The 23,467-nt window shown below is 34.7% G+C and overlaps 1 protein-coding gene across 1 annotated transcript; it reads left to right on the top strand.

Annotated features, from left to right (window-relative positions):
- Positions 1 to 3,813: 3,813 nt before the first annotated feature.
- Positions 3,814 to 19,612, top strand: LOC136261456 (adhesion G protein-coupled receptor L3-like). The gene is made up of 31 exons (XM_066055466.1): positions 3,814 to 3,936; positions 3,983 to 4,047; positions 4,228 to 4,518; positions 4,620 to 4,879; positions 5,244 to 5,359; positions 5,407 to 5,513; positions 5,566 to 5,666; positions 5,721 to 5,828; positions 5,905 to 6,025; positions 6,181 to 6,300; positions 7,199 to 7,481; positions 7,826 to 7,871; positions 8,188 to 8,283; positions 8,816 to 8,951; positions 9,181 to 9,294; positions 10,158 to 10,227; positions 10,603 to 10,708; positions 11,004 to 11,056; positions 11,640 to 11,772; positions 12,717 to 12,823; positions 12,893 to 13,004; positions 13,314 to 13,470; positions 14,563 to 14,632; positions 15,733 to 15,799; positions 15,865 to 15,962; positions 16,857 to 16,983; positions 17,079 to 17,120; positions 17,902 to 17,970; positions 18,163 to 18,223; positions 19,336 to 19,434; positions 19,486 to 19,612. The coding sequence occupies exons 2-31, from the start codon at positions 3,990 to 3,992 to the stop codon at positions 19,542 to 19,544; spliced, it is 3,387 nt and encodes a 1,128-aa protein (XP_065911538.1). The 5' UTR covers positions 3,814 to 3,936; positions 3,983 to 3,989; the 3' UTR covers positions 19,545 to 19,612.
- Positions 19,613 to 23,467: the final 3,855 nt, after the last annotated feature.

Here is a 23,467-nt window from a genome sequence, read left to right as displayed (position 1 = left end):
TTCACCAGTGAGATCAAATCAGTGTAGTTCATACAGATCTGGACTTGCTTGTGGTAGTTGTGAGGGAGGCTACACTCTGTCATTTGATTCTGTTGAATGTGTCAGCATTAATAAATGTACAGTAGGACAAACAGTACTGGTAGTCACACTATCAATGATATACTGGATAGTCATAGTTATACTAGTGTTTATTATGACATACTATCATGTTGGGATTGGCTATTTGTATGCTATTACATACTATTACAGTATGTTGGATGTTTTACTGGGCCAAACTTTATTTTTGCAGGAAAATTTGTTTACCACAATTAGTATTATCTCCAGTGTCGTTAAGGTTACTCCAAGATTTCTAGGACAACTTTGTTTGGTACAAAACATGAATGGAAATGACCAACAGTTTATTCATTATGTACACCCACTAGCTATCACAATTGTTGTTGCAATCATTTGCCAAGCAGCAAGAATGTCTTACAGGTTTTCAGCATTTGTTAGTAGAGGAATTATCCATGTTATATGTTACCTTCTACTATTATCATACACTTCTGTGGCAACAACATCATTACTGCTATTAAGATCATTGACATTTGATAATGTTGATAAGGTTTACACTTACCTGTCACCTGACATAGAGTATTTTCATGGTCGTCATCTACCATATGTTATTGTAGCAGTGTTATCTACAATAGTGATTGTGATTGGTCTACCACTTCTACTGCTACTCGAACCATTCCTTAATAGCAAGGTTAACTTTACAAGATTAAAGCCATTACTAGATCAGTTTCAAGGATCTTACAAAAACAAGTACCGTTGGTTTGCAGCATATTATATGATCTGTCGACTGGTGATCATTTTGATAGTGATTGCTAACCCAACTAACAATAACACAATCTCATTTTTGCTGGTTAGCTCAACTACAGTACTGGCCTTAATTCATTTAATATTTAGACCATATGCAAGTAATGTTCTTAACATATTTGATGGGATGATATTACAGCTGATGAGTTTGGTTTCAGCTTTGCCACTAGTAGGTAGTGCCTATCCAGATGTTTTGCTAGCAATTGTCATAATATTTCTGATACTACCAATAATAACTTTTGCTACAATGGAATTGATAATAAATAAAGGAATTATTTCCAAGATTGCTGCACACTTTAGATCTAAACCAGTCAATACCAGTTTCAATGATGAAATTCCAGTGAGTGATATTGGTATTACTGTGGATGATAATATGAGAAAGAATGCTACTATTTGTGAAATGTGAGTGTATACACCATTCAGCTTACATTCATTACATTGTCACCATTACTACAACTAATAACCCACCTAAATGCAATTTGTGCATTATCTATGCAACCACTTAGCCATCAAAGTCCAAATCCTACAAACCATGTAAACCAACCATTAAGCTACTGCTTAGTACTAGTAAAATCATACAATAAAAGCGATGTGTTCTTTTGAGAGAATGTCAACTTAAAAGTAATCATCTGCTACATGTATGTAGCTATATATACTTGCAGCATTGTGTTACAAGTACATGTAACTTAAAATTTTACAGATTATACTTTCTCACGAAGCAAACATTCGAGTCCCTTTTAAAAATGTACAACAGATTATGATAATAGTTGCAATATTACCCTGTAATTTGTCATATTTCATTTGTTGTAGTTCACAACACAGAAACATGGAAACTGATAATGTAGCTACTTACAACCATTACCGTGATTCCTTTATGGAAGTGTTAGATGAGATTGAAGTTTGATCAAGTGGTGCGTGCACAGGAAGAAACGTTACACTACATATATACGTAGAACTTAAGTATGTCTACTACTTAGTGACACACACAACATGTACATTGCATTTGACACTAGGACTGACAATAGTTATGTTTCTCATGCATAAATTCATTTGTGTACATAAGCATGATGGATGCAGGAGGTGAGTCTACTCATATTTCTGCAAGTAATTTATAATTATACCACTATGGAGTTTTCATTAGCTAGTATACTAGAATAGCTCAAAGAATAGTCCATGCACATGCGATTGAAGGTAACAACTGAGTGGCTACCAAATATTCTTCCACAACATGTTTAAACAATATTTTTTTAAACCATACATCGCACCTTTAAGATGCAGATATGAGATTGTGATGTGCTATGTTAATTGCCTGTGAAAGCAAACTAAAATGACCACGCAGTTTGTTTGTTGAAATAGCAATGTATACTGCACTTTTTGGAAAAAGAGAAATGGCAATATTATTGTCAATTACTAGTATCATAATACATGTACCATCAGATATACAGAGTAGAGTAGTAGAGTGCTGTGCATAATAATTATACAAATTTAGAGTTACAGTATTGATGTAAACATTTCCTGGTGCTTTTGACAATAAAACAGCTTGCCCTGCTGAGCTATGAAGGAACAATTTTGAACTGCAATATTGGATGAGCTGTAGAACTTTAGCCCTGGATAAGTAGCATACTGTTAGAACCACACCTATTGTATGTCTTCAACTGTTACAGTATTTCAGATAGAGTGCACTCCTCCAAAACCATTACGGAGTATTCTTATTTGTAAATCTTACAATGAATATAACACAATACCATCCATTTGATTTTCTTTTATTTATTAAGGCTTTACAGCACAAGTGCTGAAGGTCTGTAGGACACCTGGTCCTACAGCCTGTTTAAAGTTGCTGCATAAAGTGCGTTTGAAAAGGTGGAGAAAGGAGAAGACTGGACCTGGGAAGCCTCTAACCGGCAGCTATCCGATTAACATTTGAATACTTACAGGAGTCTGCCAGGTGGTCAGGACATCTTCTCTTTGTCAATTTCATTATGTATCCATAGGAACTCTAGAAGGTGAATTCAATAATTGTATTATAGTGACATTATTGAGAACATCTACAATCAAAAGAAAAGACTTACTTCTAATCACACAACAGGGAATCCACTTCTTGAAATAGTAGTTCTCACCTTCCTGAATATTCCCTATGAACAGAATTACTGTAACAAAAATTAATTTAGTTTAATATCAACACCATTACAGTGTCCTAATACGGCACCAAATTGACATGCTACTTTACAGTATTATAGTCCCAGAAACCAAGTGTGCACTAAAACATTGTTACAGTGATTAACTTTCATCATAATTATCATAACTTATGTTTCCAAGCACTTCTATAATGTCACGGTGAAATATCTACATTACTCATTAAGTCTGTACTAGGGTGTGGTGATCTACTTGTATATTAATATGTACTGTATAATGTATGCACCCTTATATAGCAATAGCTGTAACTACTAATCATGATGCTGTTCTATCAAATAAGTTAATAGCTACAGTACAAGTACATACAAGGAATTTTAATTTCAATTAAGAGTACTAGAAATAAAAGCAGTGAACAAGGGAGGTTGTCTACACCTGCAGATATGCTAGTGAACATTAAACTCCTACATCATTCTATAGCCATGGCTGAATTAGGGATTAAATGTCCATTAGTGTATTTGTAGGTGTAGGCAATTTCAATTAATCCCATACATTAAGTAGCCAGACATTTAGCAACAGTCAGTCTATAGACAATTATTTTAAATATGAAATGAAAATTCTGTAGCAACTTTTCGGAAGCATTTTTGGCCACTCTGACTACTGAGACATCTCTTGATTCAGGTATTTTATGAGGCTGGTATTTTATGTCATGTACATATAAGTATGTACAGTATAGCTATTAGCAACATATAGTCACAGAAAGTACAATGTCATGCAGCTATATGCAGTTTGTAAAAGGATGCCATGAATTTTGTTGTCAGTTTTAAAACCTACACATTCTTTTTATCATAGCTAATGATACAAAGTTCAGATAACTAGTGAAAAATAAACCAGTTTCTATGTTGTAATGTAGGAGTGGAGTGTAGGAAGCTGAGCTATACTATATATACGGTTAGACCACTAGTACTTAAGTAGTTGTTATCCAGTGTATGTAAAGGTCACTCATGACTGCTGTTAGTATTCTCTGCTTTGTTTGGATCCTGTTTTGTGGAGTTAATTCAGGTATGTACATTTAAGCATGATTATACTATATTAAAACTTTCAGCTATATACATTATTATATTGTGCATAGTTTTTCAAGGATCATTAATCAAGTACTATTGTGGTTTTGCATGCAAGTACAGTACTAGTAGAGATTCTGAAATCTATACATACACAATAATGTACACTTGACCTATATAGGTTCAACACAGTCATCAAATGTACGAGCAGTGGCTCGAAATGTTATAGCATTAGAAGGCCAGAAAGTAGACCTGAGGTGTATTACAAGTCTCACAAATGTGCTGAGATGGACATTTAATGGAGTGAATCTGGTAGATGAAAGAGAGAACTTGATAAAATTTAAACCAGTTGGTTTGAACCATTCATTAATTATTCTTAATGCCAAAGTTGAGCATAGTGGTGAATACAGCTGTCACATTGTTGGGACTGATGTTAACTTAAAGGCTACCATTGTCCTTACTGTACAGACAGGTTTGTACTTATAAGCTACATGTATGTATGTAATTACTCTATATTGCACCATATTGTATTTGAATACAAATGTTGTAGTTTACTTTTAATAATGCTTGCAGTTGGTTGTTCATCAAGCATTGCTGGTGGATTAATCTGGGATGGTCAAAGAGTTGGAAGTACATCACTTCAGAGGTGCTCATACCTGCATGAAAATTTTCGTTCGGCAGTGTTTATTTCAAGAGTATGCAATAATAGAGGACAATGGGAAGATGTAGATTTTTCTAGTTGCACAATGCATTTCTACTCCAATCCAATAATCGTGGCACAAAGGCAGGTATTATCTAACAGTGAATCTGATATTGATGGATTTAGAGATGAGGTGTGTTTGTAAACTAGCTTGTAAAAAACTGGGCATATCAGTGCATATAATACATACAGCATGTCTACAATTCAAAATAATAGTGCTCTGTAAAGTAGTGCCACAATTACTGTACAGTAACACTGCATGTGTTTGTAATTGGTCAGTCATATACATCTTGAAACCAGAAATTTGGGAATATTGTACATCTGAGAGGAAATCAGCTCACTAATAATTAGTTTCATAGCTGAAATTTTAGCGCTTTAGTTATTGATGAGTGAGCCTAAATATAGAGTTGTGGAATATGAAAGTGATAGCAATGTTTTTAAAGTGGTTCTATTGCTAAACTCCTACATAGCATGTGACACTGTTTTGTCATTCACAGGTATTTCGTTTCATTGGCACTCTAAACTATGAACTGATAGATTACTATACTGTCACATTGCCAAATGATGCAACAAAGGAAACAGTATCCATAGCAGTGATCTCCTCTGTTTACAGGTAAAAATAGTGCCTAGACAGTGTTTATGTACGTCATGTTTATGTAGACCAGATGAATATGAAAGTTCAGGTGATGAAGTTGACCCAGGTCCTCTTTCACTTAATCAACTCACAATAGACAATGCTACAACAGTCACACAGTTTATTCCTGATTGTATGTAACTTGATGGTCACTGTGTTTTACCAACTATTTTGCTTCATTTCAGACCAGTGCAGTTGTGGTAGAAATGCTATACCTACATCAGTGAAGCAAATATGTGTTGGCCCTGGTGTGTCACCCTGCGTTAAGACAGATAGGGGCTATCAGGTGAGGTAATTCTCTTTCAGCATAACTGCTAACTTGTTAAATTTTCTTGGCTAGTGTAACCATCCAATCTATGCTGGTAATGGAAGAAGATGTGGACTAGATTCTGATAGCGATGGGTTCCCAGATGTCCAGCTTGATTGTAGAGATGAGAGCTGTGCACAGGTAAAATACAGTACAGAATAGCTGCATGGTTGTGTACTGTATGCTTTTAAATTTACCTAACAATTAATCTTTGTAGGATATTTGTCCAAATGTGTATAGTGTAACAGCTGATGGTCAGCAAGACTGTTTTGCTTGTGGGAAGTATGACCAATGCAACCCAGGAGGACCCATTCCTGGTTTTGATATTAATGTAACAGGTTAATAATAAACTTTCTATGCCAAAAATATGTACATAATCATCATTTTTATCTATACTTATGGTCTGAATGTACAGGTAGACTGTGTGTACATGATTATGTTCATTGATTTATTTGATCACTAGTTGTTTTTTTTTTGTATTTCACTTGTTTAGTAGTACGAAACAATTTCACTGGATGTCCATCAGAGGTTGATCACAGGTGGTTTATATTGTGGCCCCAAACAGCAGCTGGTTCTGTGGCTACACAAAAATGTAATGGAGTTGATTTAGTTGGTGAGCACCTTATGTATAATTATAATTGTAAAACCCACAAAAAGAATTGAGTATAAATACAATATCTTACGATTAATAATTACTGTTCATTAAATATAGTCGGAAAATGTGTTCAAATTCAGTTAGTGTACAATCAACAATACAATTCTTTTATTTGCAACTTGCCTTTGTAGGTAAATCATTGGTACGTGCATGTATGTACATACACTTCCTATGCACGTGCATACACTACATACATGACACTCTACACACACACACACACTACACACACACACAAACACACACACACACACACTCACACACACACTCTACACACTCACATACACTACACACATTACACATGAAAAGCAAAGTAGCAAGGCCTAGCAACCATGCAAATCACAGCCATTGCCACCCAGTGAACCAGCACTGGGACGAATCTTGTGCAGACAAATCTTCCTGGGGCAGGACTAGTAACCCGCAATAGGACACGCACACACATGCACACAAACATGCAAAATCCAGAATAAAGTGAAGCTTAGCCTTCTCAGCTGACAGGCTATCACAATTGCACATACCCAGTTGACCAGCACTGGGACACCTGTGCACTGCTCAGGCGCTAGGAGTCAGTGCAGGAAAATCCTCCTGGGGCAGGACTAGTACTCATAGGAGGCTGTGCCATGTAGGTGTGGGCACTGCATCATAAAGATCCACACTGAAATAATATACCATGCCATCAAAGTTGGAACTTTCCTTACCCCAATAGTAACAGGTACACGAGGAAATGAACATAAGCTTAATCTATCCCACTTCACTGCTGATTCTTACAAATTTAACCTCTTTCCAAGATTGATAAATTTGTGGAACAAGTTACCAATTTCTAATGATTCAGTTGATTGCTACTATACACACTTTATAGGTTTAGTTACAAGACAGTGCAGGGAGGATAGCACTTGGGGAAGCATATCAGGAATTCAGGATTGTTATTCCATTGAATTTTCAACACTCCTTGGCAGTACTATAGATTTAAGAAACTTTTATTTTGGTGATGTTGATTATGATGTTTATGATCAGACTCAATCTCACACCCTTCTTGATTCTTTATCAGTCAGCAAGGAACTAAGATCTCTCACAAACTCTTCTAATCCGATTACACCGAACGATTTGAATGTGGCTAATGATATTCTACGTACCATCATAAGGTATGTGGTTGCAAATATGTATAGTATGTGTCATTGCGTACTCCTATTATGTATGTATCATGTATGTGTGTATGTGTGTATGTGTGTGTGTGTTTATAGTACCATCATATGTACGTTATAATAATTCATTACTTGATTTTGCTTGTATGTACATAATTATATGCTCATCGCAAACTACCTGAAGACAACATTTTGTTCTACAAAATTTTCAACTACTTGCATTAGTACATGCACTGCTGTGTGCCAGCTGCAGATTGTGAATTTGACTATTATGTGCTACAGCTATTGTATATATATAATATTTTATATGTACATGTGTACAGTAGATGTTTACTTATTTCTAGTGTTGAGGGATACAATGAAGACTATGATTATCACAGTGTTGTGGAGGTACACAATAATACAATGTATTAAGTAATACAATGCAGTATGTCTACGTGTGTATGTGTATTGAGTTTACATTTCAACTTTCACTTGTTATCCATGCATACCTAGTCATCAGCATACATGCACCATTGTATTAATACTTTGTAAACTTTACACAGTACTATTGTTATTACACCAATGTTTTGTTCAGCTCACTCTATACATCCAAATCTACAGCCACAGAAATACTTCATATACTCAGTAACAATTAGTCTCTTGTCACACCTCAACAAAGGCTAACAATTTTCTGCAAAATTAAACATGCTCTATCTTCATGCAGGATTTATCATCTGTGATCAGCAATCTTTTAAATGCTTCAAATAGAGTTTCGTATGATGAATTTTATAGCTATCATAACAGCACAGATGATCATGAGGTATGTGAATCATCCTAATAGTATTATTGCATGCCAGTACTGCTTAGTTTGTATATCTATTGTAGGGAGTGGTCTTCATGGCTATAATGATGCTAATGCTAATGAATACAGCTATAACTACAGGGTGTATACAATGTAGTAATTAATTACAGTATGTACAACAATTATTAATATTTACTGTAATTCAAACAAAAATGTGAATGGGTCTGTAGGATGTAAAAAGGGGTTTAGCTATAATTTCCAAGTTTGACGAATCATAACTCCTCATGTTTTTAACCTATCACCTTCAAATTACACCCTCTTAATAGTGTGGTATGCTAAGAGCATTGCTGTATGTGATCAGATTTTAAGCTGGTACTTTATTCAAAAGTCGAGTTATGGGTTGCCAGGTACAGCTGGTGAACATGCAATTATTACAAGCCTGTATCATATAAGACTGACCAGTATCATATCATTTAAGACTGTATTATATTGTATCAAAGGTTACAAGACCTCTTTGTGGATCTGTTTACAAAATTTGTTCTATTTACAGGAAGAAGATAATGAAGCAGAATTGCTCCTTGAAAACATCGACAACTTTGCCAGTGTGTTTAGATCATTACTGATAAACAGCTTCAGCTTGCATCAACAGTCATCACAAAACTTCAAATTTAGTCATCACAATTTCAGTAAGGAGATCTAGATACTGTAATCTGAGCTATAATGGTCCACTACATGTACAGTATGTTGTACGGTGAAACATGTATATTCCAGTCAACTTTGGGCTGCATTAGGCAGGCTACGTTGTACCCTAATGATACATGTAATTTGGGGTCATTATATAGTCAGTTTAGACTAGTGACCTATTATGCTGTTGCTGTATATAGCTTGTCTGATTTATAAAATCCTTGTATTTAGATATCAGTTTTGAATTACCTGACTTGGAGTCATCTGGTGGAATAGAATTCAATGTGGAAAAATCTCAGGTTTATATACCGTATACTTCAATAAAGCACCAGATGGATACTGAAGGTGAGAATACATGCATGCATTGTCTGACCTAAGACTCCTAAAATATTGTAATAAATAGTACAATTATACTGTAATTACAATGTAAGTAGAGATCGTAATTGTATTTCATTAATGCATTAAGTTTTTGATAAACCAATGAATGTGTACGTTGTACTGTTACTATTGTATCAGTAATGTAACCATTGCACATTCATTTGATAGCTATGATAATAGCTGCAGAATCATTAGTGTAGTTTTGTATACAGTTTTCTGGAGTTTAATATGCAAACTTGCACATAATCTAACAGTTGTAAACCAAGAAACGAAAAAAAATTGTCACAATGGGCACTCGAACCATGGACCTCCAGCCTGAAGAGCAGCATTCTTAACCACTGTACCACTGATATAAACTAATGTATGAGGGATTACAAAGTTAAATGAGATAGTAATAAGCACACCACAAATAAAGTTTTGGATCTCTTGGTCAATAATGGAGTAATGCAACAAGTCTGACAATAAATCGTATATCTTTATCTTAGTCATACTGAGTGCTGTTATTGACAATGATGCACAAATAAAATTTAAGATTCTGAGTGCAAAGGTTTAGGTAGAAAATTACCTGTCACACACACAGTATTGGCAGTGCAAAGTAATCAGTCAATAATGGCTTACGCAAATATAATTTATTACAAATTGTGAGCTCAGTTTTCCAGTCAGAATAATTTCTATGGACAAGCATGGTCTCACATATACATACATGATAATATGCTTGCTTGCATTAACCTGCTTATCTATTACATACAGCTAGTAAAGTTTAAATGCCTTTACTGTATATGTATTTAGTACTGTATAGTTGCATACTACTGTAACATATTCATGTACAGGAATTCAAGTGCCAGTTGTAAATTATGTTGCTGGAAATCTTGCAAGTGTTTTACCTGCCAGATCACTAATGTAAGAAATTGTATTACATACACATGCATGCATAAATTAATGGACATAAATCAAAACTATTCAAGCGCCATTCTTCCTGTTTGTTAAGATTTCTCAACGTGTACTGCAATGAATTACGCAAAACAATTTACCAGCATATCTCTTTGAAGAATGTTTATTATTAATAACTTCAAGGTGAAACTCACAGGATGTATCCATTCACCAGCATAATGACTTTGTGTGAAAGTCCTTTTAACTAATTTTTTTTTAAATGGTACACATTTCTTGCCTTATAATGAGACCCTATATTGTACTTCATAGTCCATACTCTACATGTACAGTATGTAGTTTGTATTGTGCAACATTGATTGAAGTCTATATGTATTAATTTTGTAGCAACAAAACAGTTTTAGAGGATCAGGTCATCTCCAGTCAGATTTCATCACAACCTATTTCACTACCACCAGATGGTTATATTAAGTTCACTTTTAAACTAGACAATGTACGTATATTTGTTCAGTGCGTGCACATGTTCTCATTTGTATATACAATGTATGTCTGTACAGTATGCATTATATTTAAATTCCGCACCTTTAATAGTGAATAGTGCTATTATCAATTTTGAAAATAAAGGCATAAACATTGTTTTTGAGCATTGAGTGGTGGCCAATTTTGAATAGTTACCACAGAAACTAAGGTACAGTAATAATAAATGCCACCGTACTTAACCAAGTATATACATAAATACGGTAGTTATACAAACATTGAGAGTATACTGCTGTGTATGTTATTTGTAGCCTATTGATGGACAGCCAAAATGTGTATTTTGGAACTTCACATTAGACGTGGGGTATGTTGGATATGTGTGTACACTAACAATCAGTATGTACAGCATTGCTGCAGTTGTGTACATAGTTGCATTGCATATACATAATATTGTGCACATGCTAGTTGATATTTGTAGAGCATTACTAAATTCACTATCATCCTAACACCTCTAGCTAGCAGAAAGGTTAGGGTCAAAAAGTTATTAACACAAGTATATACTCCTAGACCACCAAACATGCAGCATCTAAAACTGGCTCAATGTCAACACTACACAGAGTTTTAAACCACATCAGTCGATCACATGCTGAATTTTAATAAGTCCACTTTAAATCACAGCATTCTTGCCAAGTAGATTGCACAGCAACAGCAACAGCTACCAAAAACCTTAACCACTATCTCTAATAGTCAACCACCCATAGTTTTGTCAGAGAAGAAAATGTTTTAAGGAAGCCTAATAATGGATGATATTACTACTTTGTCGGAATTTGATAGTTTGCAAAAACTCATTATTCTGTGATGTATCAAGTGCATCTCTTGTTGGTACAGTTCTGTGTATACATACGTACATCATGTATGTAATGACAAAACATGTCCACTGCATACAGTAACCAAACTGGAGGATGGTCTGAAGAGGGTGTGATTTTGGATCTTGAAAACACAAACTCTACCACCATAACATGTGTTACTAATCATCTCACTAGTTTTGCTGTACTGGTGGACTCCAGTGGAACTATTAGTGTGAGTGATAACATGAAGTTTGTTAGTGTATGTACCTAATGTAGAATAGAGAGCTTGTGTGCAAAATGTGTGTGTTACTAAAAGCACTTTCAACTGTTGCTATTCAGCCATATTTAAGGGCAGGTTTCAATAGTTGTACAGTATGCATGGGGTTAATAGTCTTGCTTCGTCACCTCATGCTTCCCACAATGACTATCTGTCAGACACTAGGATAAGGTTGGAAACAAATATTGAAAACTAGGTTTATCACAGACAAAATTAATGTAGTGTTAATATTTGGTACATTAGTCATGAATGGGCTTTAATGCTTTGGGGTTTTAACAATGGCTATCATATTTTGTACGATCAACTAACGTTGCAAACACTTTCCATTCAATCACTGAGAACTATTGTAGCTTTTGCCCTCAAACATGGCTGACAGTTTTAACAATATTATGTAATGTGTGTTTGATATGAAAACCCTCTATGTAGCGGGCTTTAGTACGCTACCTTGCCCTCTAGTACTTTTAAACTGAACTTCCTATTATGCTTTCTAGTAATTCTTTCCCCCTATTTATATATTCCTAAAATTATGCTCAGGAACCAACTGTCATTCCTAAAAGCATATCTGGGAGTGATACAATATGTGGGAAATTCAATGTGAACTTTTTAATAATAATTTGAGAAACAAATGAGGTATGATATGATCAAAATACTCTAATAGAGCAGTCACCTAAGTACATTTTTTTTGTAACACTTAGGGTAAGTAATGAGAGTTTCTCAATCATACTTTCTAGCAGTGGTCAAGAAAATCATTATGCTACAAATGAAATTCTTGTGTTTCCATTAATTGTGCCAAAACATGTGAATTATTTCATCGCCACCCCCAACTCCTAATATGCAAATATAATGTTGATGGATCATAACAAATAGCTGAATGCGCATATCAATACTTTTTTCATTAGAAAATATCATCATCAGAAGCAAGGGCTTTATCAATTGTCAGTTACATTGGTTGTGGTGTTTCCATTATTTGTCTGTTGGCTACCATAATCATCATATTACTATTCAGGTATAGTCTGTGTGCTTACGTACAGTGTTACTGTTTGTTATGATATTGGTAAATGTATATGATTTGTAGGAATAGTGTCTTCAAAGCAACCCATAACATGATCCATCTGAATTTATCAATTGCTTTGTTGTTGGGTTTGGTTGTGTTTGTTAGTGGAATAGAAACTGCAAATGACAGCAAGGTAAGAAACTACACACACAGTGTAAGTTCTTGTAGACATTATCACTGGCTTTATGGAGTGAAACATTAATGTCCTGTCTATTCCATTGACCACAGGACCACAATTTCCTGACCTTAGGTGGTCTGTACACAGGTAGGGTTTCTTTTACAATGACCAGTTAGACAGGTGACTTTTCATTTTACTATTTACAGTGATCTGCTTAAACAGGTTTCACTTTAAAGCACATACAATGAATGAAGTATTATTATTTAAAGAAATAAGTGCAAAATTATGGAAAAGTTGCATTATATAAACTATCTATTAATTTAGGCAGGATGTATATCAGTGACAGTGCTGCTCCACTATCTCTTCCTTGCTGCTTTCTGTTGGATGTTGTGTGAAGCAATCATCATCTATATACTGCTGGTTAAAGTTTTCTACAATGGATTCTTCAAAACACTACCATTTTATATTGTTCTTGGATGGGGTATGCTGCACAAATGTAATGTATTTTATCTATTGACTAGAGTCTATAATTATTACATACATGCGTACATGCCACTTTTTCACCTCACTTTAAAGAGGCTATATAGCACTTCCATCAGTGCTCTGGAATGCATTAACGACAAATGGGGGTAGTATATTGAAGGTACAGTACTCCTAGGAGAGAGTATATATTTGATATGCAATATACTTAGTCTACCTCCATTTCTCATTAATGCAATGCAGGGATTTCCAGACATCAGCAAAGATCTTCGATGAAACTATTATCTCCTCTGCTACAATATGTGACTGGGCCTGTGAAAATAGGGCATGTGGGCACATAAAATTTATCTAATTTTTTCACGCTTTCATGGCTCATAACTTTTGACACCATTAAACTATTCCTATGAACTTTTTAGCACTTATTACTCAATTAAGTGGCTTTACAATGCAAGTTATAGAATGCAGACATTCTATTCATTGTGGGTTTTAGTTTTGAGTTGACTTGGTAAAGAATGTACTGTATTTTGTGTTTTATTGAATAAAGAATGTAACAGCCAGGTTAATTCATATTGTTGTTTGATTGATAATGACACTTGGTGTGATGTCACATATAGCACATGGCATTCCATTAACATTGTAAACATAATCATTTAGTTTATTTCATGACTAGTAAAATAAGTACTAGGCACACCTAAAACTACAGTATGAGCTTGCATGCTTGCATTTTGGATTTCTGAACTTAATTGGGTATCACAATCAACATTTTCTGCATGCTTGTGTTGATACAGTTACTTTCGGCCTTAGTGACATCTATATTCACATGGCTCAATAGAAATACATTCACAAAGCATGTCTGCAGTTGAGTCCCGTGGCCTGATATAGCTAGAGTATATACACTTGCACTGTAGTCCTTGTACTTAGTGTATATATCAGGCAAATGACTAGCGCCCAACCACAGAATTATACACACATGCATGCACACACACACAGACTACAGACACACACACACACAGACACAATATCCATACATGGGATATGCAATGATTTACAGATTGTACCTATTTTAAATGTACGTTCATATGATTATTTACAGGTCTACCAATACCAATAGTAGCAGTTACAGCTGGACTATCATATGATCACTATGGTGATGATGATGATATGTATGTTAATATACATGACTGTAAACAATTTGATGAATCATTATGAAAGCGTGGTTATACTAATTAAAATATTTAAATGCCATATTCTCTGAAGACTTGGGCAGCAGAACATGGGGGACTTGAGGGCTGAAGCTTCTTCCTCAGTCAGCTAATGGGCACCCTCAAATTGAAAGCAACACTAGTTTCTAAGAGTGGGGGTAGAAACAAAAAAAGCAATAATATTATACTCTAATAAAAGTTTGAATGTTCTAATAGAGCAGTCAAACTGTTTCATAAACAGTTTATTCCTAACACTGCAAATACTTTTTTTGCCAATATACCTGGGATAAAATCACTTACACATTACCATTTATCACTGAAATTGAGATCCCATTGTAACATTTCTTCACATGTCTAAGGCCTGTTTTGTACTGTTTAAACTGTGAATGCTGTAGAGCTACAGTGATGTATGTATTAACATTTCCAAAATAGCTTTTATTGACTGCAAATGTCCTAATGAACTCTATTCTTAAATAGTTTTGGCTAGATAAGTTAATGTTTTAGTTGGGGAGGGGAGACTATACTCCCCAGACTTCCGGTTGTTAGGCATTCTATATAACATATAGTTATTATGGTCAAACCCCCTTACATTGACATCTCTCTCCGCTACCATCTAAAGTTTGAGTATTATAATATTATGTTAAATTACACCACTGTAGAATACACTTAACAATAAAATGTCCCTGTGATGTAAATACTGTACTACATATGTGACCAAAATTAATACTTAACAACTGCATAAGCTTCTTTCACCAACCGTAATGGAACTTGACTGGCTATAATAAGAACAATTGTATCAGTATAATAGTTTCTATGCATGTAAGTATGTGGTATTACATTTGTGCATGTCATAAACAACAAAAGCTTGGAAACTGAGACTAAGTCAGGAACTGAAGGAAATTTATTCACTGATTAGACATTGTTCAATATTGGCTACATATAGTAAATTATTCAAACTTTTTATTTGTTAAACTACTTTACTTTTTGATTACCTGCCAAACTTTTATTGTTTCTGGTATACATAGCTAAACATTAAGTTGTAAATAAATTTTAACCTGTAGTTGTTGGCTGCCATCAGAGAGGGGCATCATGTGGGCATTTATTGCACCAGTGATAGCCATCATTATGGTATGTTACTGTGTACACCTATCAATATAATTATTTACTTAACATGTTCATCTCCATTGTATTAGTGTAACACTACCATCCTTGTGTTGGCCATATACACCATCTGTAAGACCACAAGGAAAAAGATGGAGAATCACCAAATGACCAAATTTGAAGTGGGAAAGTGAGTAACCTTATATGACCACGATGTACTGGTTACATTATCTGTGTTCATGACTTACAATACATGCTATGTAGCCTGTAGAGCAGTTATCCTGATGAGTGACTATGCATGTTCCTACTGTACATAGACGTGTACCACACATTGTTGATGGGACAGTAGAAGCTTAAGTTAATTATCTGATATGAATGCCTCAGCTTATTACTGTAGTAGATTAGCAGAATAATAAGAATACGTGTATCTGAAAATTGCATCAGTCCAGCAAGCATTTTATGTTGTCCTATGACAAATTACACATTAGTAAATATGTAAGTACCAGTTTCCGAGAGTTGTACTGTATATAGTCCAACTATTCATGTCAGATATATTCATGCTAAGCATATTCTGTGTTTAGTCATGACCATAGGAGAAATCATTGCATTTTACAGGATGGTGGATTAATTTTGTAGATTGTAATCTATTTCTAGGTAGTTAAACATACAGTAATTGTGGCTATAAGTGCTACATATTATCAAGAGTTCATAATACTAGTAAGTAAGGGTACTACTGTATAATATTATATTATGAACTCTTTCTATAAACTTATGGCTATATACTGTAGTCCCTAGTAAACAACCCCGGCCCTTAAGGAACACAAGAAGTCATGTTGTTTAAATACTGGTTGAATGCAAGAGAAATCCTATATAGGCACTTGCCAAAACTGGAACCTGTTTTAGCAGCCGCCTGTATAAAGGCCAAAAAGCCATTCCCTGGTGAGACATCTATATGCATTAATCTGCCTGTCTAAGCAATATAGTACACTCACTGTATATAGTGTGAATACAGTACACACAAACTTGAGCTATGCTACATATAAATAGATCATTGGACTGTTGCAATTTTCTGTTGTTCCCTCAGAAAGCTTGTTTGGGCTGCTGTTGTTCTTTTACCAATTCTGGGATCCACATGGATAATTGGGATGATATCAGTGAACAAAGATTACACAGCATTTGCTTGGATATTCACAATCTTAAATTCATTTCAGGTATATACAGAAACTATTACATTACCTTGTAGGCACTTACATTATGTTGTCTGCTGGTGTACATCCACTATAATTTTAATTTTACTTTTCTACAGGGAATGTTCATTTTTATATTCTATATTCTGAGAAATAAACAGGTATGTATTTTTTATATAATACAAGACCACAGGCATATATATGTACTTGTATAGAATGTGTCTATAGGATGCAGTAAAAAGATGATCAGTGTAAAATGTACATATCTACATGAGCATTTGTACATGCAGTGATATTCCATTGATACTATACATTACATGCCCATGACTGAAGACTACAGCGTTATATAATTATTTAATCATAGCATTATCTGTTAGCGGTGTAGTCATGTGCCATTGCACAAATAAGGCCACAGAATTTGAATCAATTAAACTGCAAAGGATTAAGATATGGCATACTCTAATAAAACAATCAGAAATTCTAATAGAACAGTCACACTACCCTTAGCTCCAATAGACACACCAGGGCTAACTTTGTTTGGATGAGGCATTCATGGAAAAAGATAACAAAAAAGTTTTTGAGAATTCTGAGCTCTAACTCACCACATTTTGTAATTTGTTAGAGTAGTATCCACCGTGTTAGTGCTGCTAGCTACTAACACCCTGAATTTTAGGCCATTGTAAATGTAAGAATAGCCAATGGTCTAGCAATATCCTATAGTAATGAAGATAAAGCTGACCCAAACACTAATGTTTGACTACTAGAATCATGGAATCACAGTAAACGGCACATTCTATCTATGACTATGGAACCAATTCTATTATATGTTATAAAAAATCAAAAACAATTTTTACCCAATCATGCAAGTGTGCCTTGTCAACCAATATTTTTTTCAGATACAGTGTTTTCAGCATGATACTGTATTTACTGTACCCTACACAGTTAAGAGAAGTCATCAAAACCTACTTTGGGATACAAACAAAGAATGCTGCTAGAAGTTCTACTATAAAGGTCAGTGTAACATTTATTTCAGCATACAGTAAGTATACTGTAAGTTAGTATATATATATATATATATATATATATATATATATAACATTACAGAATAAATGCATTGTTTGAATGGATATCAATTATGCATGCAAGTTTTTAAGAAAATTAATAATCATGATTGTGTCGCATAATAATTTATACTTCCTTTAGTTAACTTCTCAATCCACCAAAGCCAGCATCTCTCGATCCATACTGATTTCTAATAATCAGAGTAAGTTTAATGCCAATTGATGCAAACACAAATGTTGTATTACTATTGCTTTATCAGCATAGAAAACAAGCTACTGTACTGTATCTGTATTTCTGAGCTGCAGATTTATGTGTACACAAATCCTTATTCTATGTTACCCATACTATTAGATTAATTTAGATGATTGCCCAAATTAATTTGAAACATTTTAAATGATGTCGATTCAATAACATGGTGGATATTTCACTCCGGTGAGGTTCAAGAAAAATAAATTTCATGTAGGCATCAGCAGTATTATTTTAATATTAGTGTTGCTGCATGAATACATGTTTGGGAATTTCCACAGCTGTAAGATGGTAGGTCCATACAGCAAAGAAAGACCTGTTCTTTTAGTGGCATTGCAAGGTAGCCAACTGAGGATTTAGTTACACTATGAATATGATATTATAGTTGTTAAATACTTGGCTTGATGCTTGCCTCCATAAAATTGTCATATGATATCCTAGTAAAATATTTAGGTATACAATACAGTTTAACACTTCTCTGTGTATGTAGCTATACTACAGTACATTGTAGCAATACACTTCCCTTGTACTTGAAATTTTCTGCACTTCAAAAGAAGTAACATTTCTTATGGAATTTTTTCCACATAATATAATTGTGCAGATTCAATTAAGCTGAACTTTACGACTTTAAGTAAGCCAGCTTGCACCTTACATAACAAGCACATAATATTTATCTTTCCACAAGTAAATTTGACTTCCTACCATTAATAATGTCAGTCTGCAAAATTATTTCCTATGAACAAGGAGGTGTCTCTCCACTTTTGTCAGTCTGCACTTTTCAGTAAAAAATTTTAATCAACTACTTTGATGTAACAGATATAAAATATCTTTTTAAACTGTTGCTACTTAATTAATAGCTAACTTAATCTAAAACACCATCTCATGCAAATCTCCTAAAATTAGAAAAGTGGTGAATCATGCCTCCAGACCCTCCAGAATGGCATCCATGTATGTTTTACACATGTTCTGTACTCTGCCTGTAACTTTCATCGCCAAAGTTTGCCTCCTCAACTTTGACCCTTGTATAACAAAAGACTTGATAACGTTTCTGATACTATTATTCTACAGGTAGCAGAAATGAGGCCCACCTTAATCATTGTCAAAGCACCATCAAAATTTCAGATGAAGACCATTCAAGTCATGTGAAATTTACTATTTCAACAAAAAGTAAGCTACTGTAGTTGGCTAATGTTTATTCTGGCATTTTTAACTTCATAGGTGAAACACCATCAAGTGAACTTGAAATTTATTCAACTGAAGAACAATCTGCTGTTTAAACTATTAACATTATTACCATGGTTCTTTCTGTTGATTTAAAAATTAAATGGGGATCCATGCACCTAAACATAGTGAAGAGACCTGATGGTTCATATATACTGTATGCAAAGCCAAGGCCAAGTTAGCGATTACCCCACATAGTTATAAGTGGAGAGGGAGGGGGTAGGGAGCTATTAGAGGTGTGCGATTATCTAGATATATTCGATTATCGAGGTATCATAAGACTTATCGAGATAAGGATGATAGGTTTATTAATCTAGATAATAGTAAACTTCTGTAAATTATTTGTATAACTGATGGAGTAGGCACCTCCTGGGGGCTCCAACTCTCCTACCACTTGGGAACAGTGTTAAGACTAACATTTTTCACTTTTTAAATTAATAGTCTTCAAATTGCAATTTGCTCACTTTACTGGTTACAATATTAGCAGTTTTTGAAATGTTTCATTTATCGAGATATGTTAGATAATCGAGATAAGTTCAAAGGAAATATCAAGATATGTATAAATTAGTCATCGCATACCTCTAGGAGCTATATAACAGGATTAAATAAATAGGATTACAGCTTAGTCCCAGTTTGATTGATGCAGTTGGGATATCTACCAGTGTATAAAACACATTATCATGCATAGCATGCTCCAGTTGTGGGATCTAGGGGCCTATCTTTCAGGAAATAGCCATCATGTGATTTCATTTGCAAGCGTCTATACTGTAATGAAAACATTTAAAGCAACTACCACAAGCTTGGATCCAGAAGCAATTTTAGCCAATAGTGGACTGCCGATGACAAATTAGCAATTATGAGGTTGCAACTGAAGGCATTTTTTATCAAACGGCTGACCAAGATTTAGCACTTTCAAAGAGTTATTACTAACTTATTAGCTTATAATTTAATTTCAAGGCAAATCCCATCTCTCCTTCCTAAAATAAATCTGGACTAAACAATTTTCTATTGTATAATTATGTTAAGTGAGTATACTTTGCAAACCAGATAAGATAAAGTACCTTTCGTTGCGCTGAGAACAATATACATGATGCACGAAGCCATAAGCTTCAAACTTTTAAATAAAAGTGATGAAGCGAGCACTAACAAGGATCACCATATGTCAAGAGTTCATAATGTAAAGTGAAAGGGACTATGTTTTTATTATTCACCATTTCCAAACACATATTTTTTCACACTTTATATTATAGTAGAGGAAAACAGTGATAAGCACATATCTTGGGTCACAACATTTTGTAAACACTAAAACTACAAATCAACCTGTAGAGAGTTCAACTACAAACAAGTCATCCTTTGGAGAATTCAGCTATATTACAAGTCACATTATAGAGAGTTCAGCTACAAACAAGTCACCCAGTATCGAGTTCAGTACAAAAAATCTACCTTTAAAGGATTTAGCTACATTACAAGTCAACCTAAGCTACAAATTAAACAGTTCACCCTGTAGAAAGTTCAGCTACATGTAGCTATATTACAAGTTATCCTGTAGAGAGTTCAGCTACAAAAATTCACCCTGTAGCTAACAAGTCACTCTATAGACGACTTCAGTTACATTACAAGCAAGAGATAGTTTTATGAACTCTTCTTATGCAGTGGCGGATCTAGATGGGTTTCTGGGTTTTCGACAGAAACCCCTTTTTAAATTTAGCTCAGTTGTAGTCTAAATTCGTAAACATTGTTGTACTCAGTGACAATTCGTCATAGCAAACAACTAGCTATATACCACTGTATTTCAGTAGCATACATGCAGCTGTACTTAACTAACACCATTTATAGCTATTATACCCTCAGCAACACTTCACTTTTCATCTCCCACTGCATTAAAACGATCGAGATACTCTAATAGAGCAGTCAAGCAACTACTCTAATAGAGCAATCAAAGCTACAGCTTGTAGTCACCATCTTTGCCCTAGTCTCGTGCCCAGACCCCTTTTCCCCGGGTGTGGTGCTTATCGATTAGAAATTATAAGCGCCCTCTCGGAAAGAGGGCGCTTATAATTTCTAATCGATAAGCGCCACCCCCCAGGAAAAAGGGTCTGGGCACGAGACTATCTTTGCCCTATAGTTAGCTATAGTATTTACATGGTATATTTACTATATAACTACTTACTCCTGGCCACTGGCACTGTGAAAAATGAGGGATATAAGATGGTATTTCCAGTGGCTTATTGAATACAAAAAAGCTTACTAACGATCACATGTAAGGCTTTAGTTAATGTGTTAAACATACTGAAACTACATATGTGATGGTATAGTGGGGGCATTATATTAGATATAAGCTATTTTAGGTAATGTGGTAAATAAACTGAAACCATACATGCAATACTATAGTATGGATTATACTAAAGTATAAGATGAATATAATACAGGATTTATATTAAGGCTTATTTGTATTCAATAAGCCATATTATATCCCACCTTTTTCATAGTGTGGCACTGGATGCCAGTGGACCTTCAGCATACACTAGATTTTAATGACTACTAGTGATTATACTGTACATATCTTGTTGTATGTATGCTGTAAAGCAAATAATGAAAAAAATAATAAATAAGTACTGTATATATATATAGTAGAGAAGAGGAATATGATATGCATATACAAACACAAAGCAAGACAATAGCAAACATTACACCACACACAAACAACACTGCAATTACATAGATGACAAGAAATGGCATGTAAACATACTGCAGCTGCCACATAACCCAACATGCAACTGTTATTCTGAGGCTGCTGGTACAACTTCCCGCATCTACGTATATGCAGGCACTGTCAGTTAATTAGAATACTCTGTAAACTTATTCATGTCTAATGGTTGAATCATAATGGAGTAGGCAATTTTCAGTGTTGATGACTTAGCTAGTCTACATACCTAATCTTTGCCAACAATTCACAGGATTTCCCCATAGGATAGTTAACAAAGTAGTCTTGACTGCTTTATTAGAGTATTTTAATGCAGGTGGCTGCTCTATTATGTGTTTCAATCGTTTCAGTGAAGGATCCAACAATGCTACAAAGAAGTATTGTGCTGTAATATCCAACCTGTATATTCACATAATAACCTTTATCAGGCATTTTCCATTGGTTGAATGTTCCCATTCTTGTTTTCCATTTCTGTCTCCTTCCCGTTTTCCTAGAATTCTACTTACCCCCACAAAACTGCTGTATAGCTACTTTTATGGGATTTCAGCACAGCAGAGGGGTTGGTATTGGCATATTTGTGGTCCCTCCCTTGGTTTGCAAGAATGTAGCATCTCCTAGCAACCAACTGGTAGAATAAACAGTAATGTGCAGCTCAGGAAGTAGGCTTTACCTTACACTTTGAAAGGACATAATGTACTGCTAAATCCAATATAGTTGTAAAATGGGCTATTTGTCAGGAGTTTGTCCATTCTCTGACAGTTTATCATAAGCCCTGCTTGTACTGGTGATATAATTTACTACATTTCTTTATTTTCTTTCTGATATTAGAAGTTGGCCACATGCATGGAAAGTCACAATAATAGTATATTATTTATTGTTGGGGGTGATTCAGGAAAAACAAGTCAAGTATTCTTTGATGTTTGGTTGGTTGTATTGGTTGTTTTGATCCATGCTCCTACAATAAGAGAGGAGTATTTAGTAGGGACCCGCCGATTATGCTGGCATAATAATAAGCAGCATAATAGGTGCTTAAAAGCATTGAGCATAATGCTAGCATAATAGGCAGAACACTTGTGCATTACCATAAATTCTTGCTTACCAAATACATATCACAGAAAAGATCGATATACTCTAATAGAACAGTCAGAGAATAATCAGATATCTCACTGTTCTATTAGAGTATATCGATCTTTTCTGTGACATGCATTTTGACAAGCAAGGATTCAGAGTCTGTGCTTCAGAAACTTACTGTTTTTCCATAAAGTACAAATTTAC

Source organism: Dysidea avara, chromosome 1, assembly GCF_963678975.1.
Source record: "Dysidea avara chromosome 1, odDysAvar1.4, whole genome shotgun sequence".
Lineage (NCBI taxonomy): Eukaryota > Metazoa > Porifera > Demospongiae > Dictyoceratida > Dysideidae > Dysidea > Dysidea avara.
This window is presented reverse-complemented; position numbering and strand designations above follow the sequence as displayed.

Excerpts from the sequence above, each read along its gene's own strand:
- LOC136261456 (XM_066055466.1), top strand. The coding sequence starts at position 3,990 with ATGACTGCTGTTAGTATTCTCTGCTTTGTTTGGATCCTGTTTTGTGGA. Across the intron at positions 5,514-5,565 it reads CACACAGTTTATTCCTGATT|ACCAGTGCAGTTGTGGTAGA; the intron begins GTATGTAACTTG and ends GCTTCATTTCAG. Across the intron at positions 17,121-17,901 it reads ATATTCTGAGAAATAAACAG|TTAAGAGAAGTCATCAAAAC; the intron begins GTATGTATTTTT and ends TACCCTACACAG.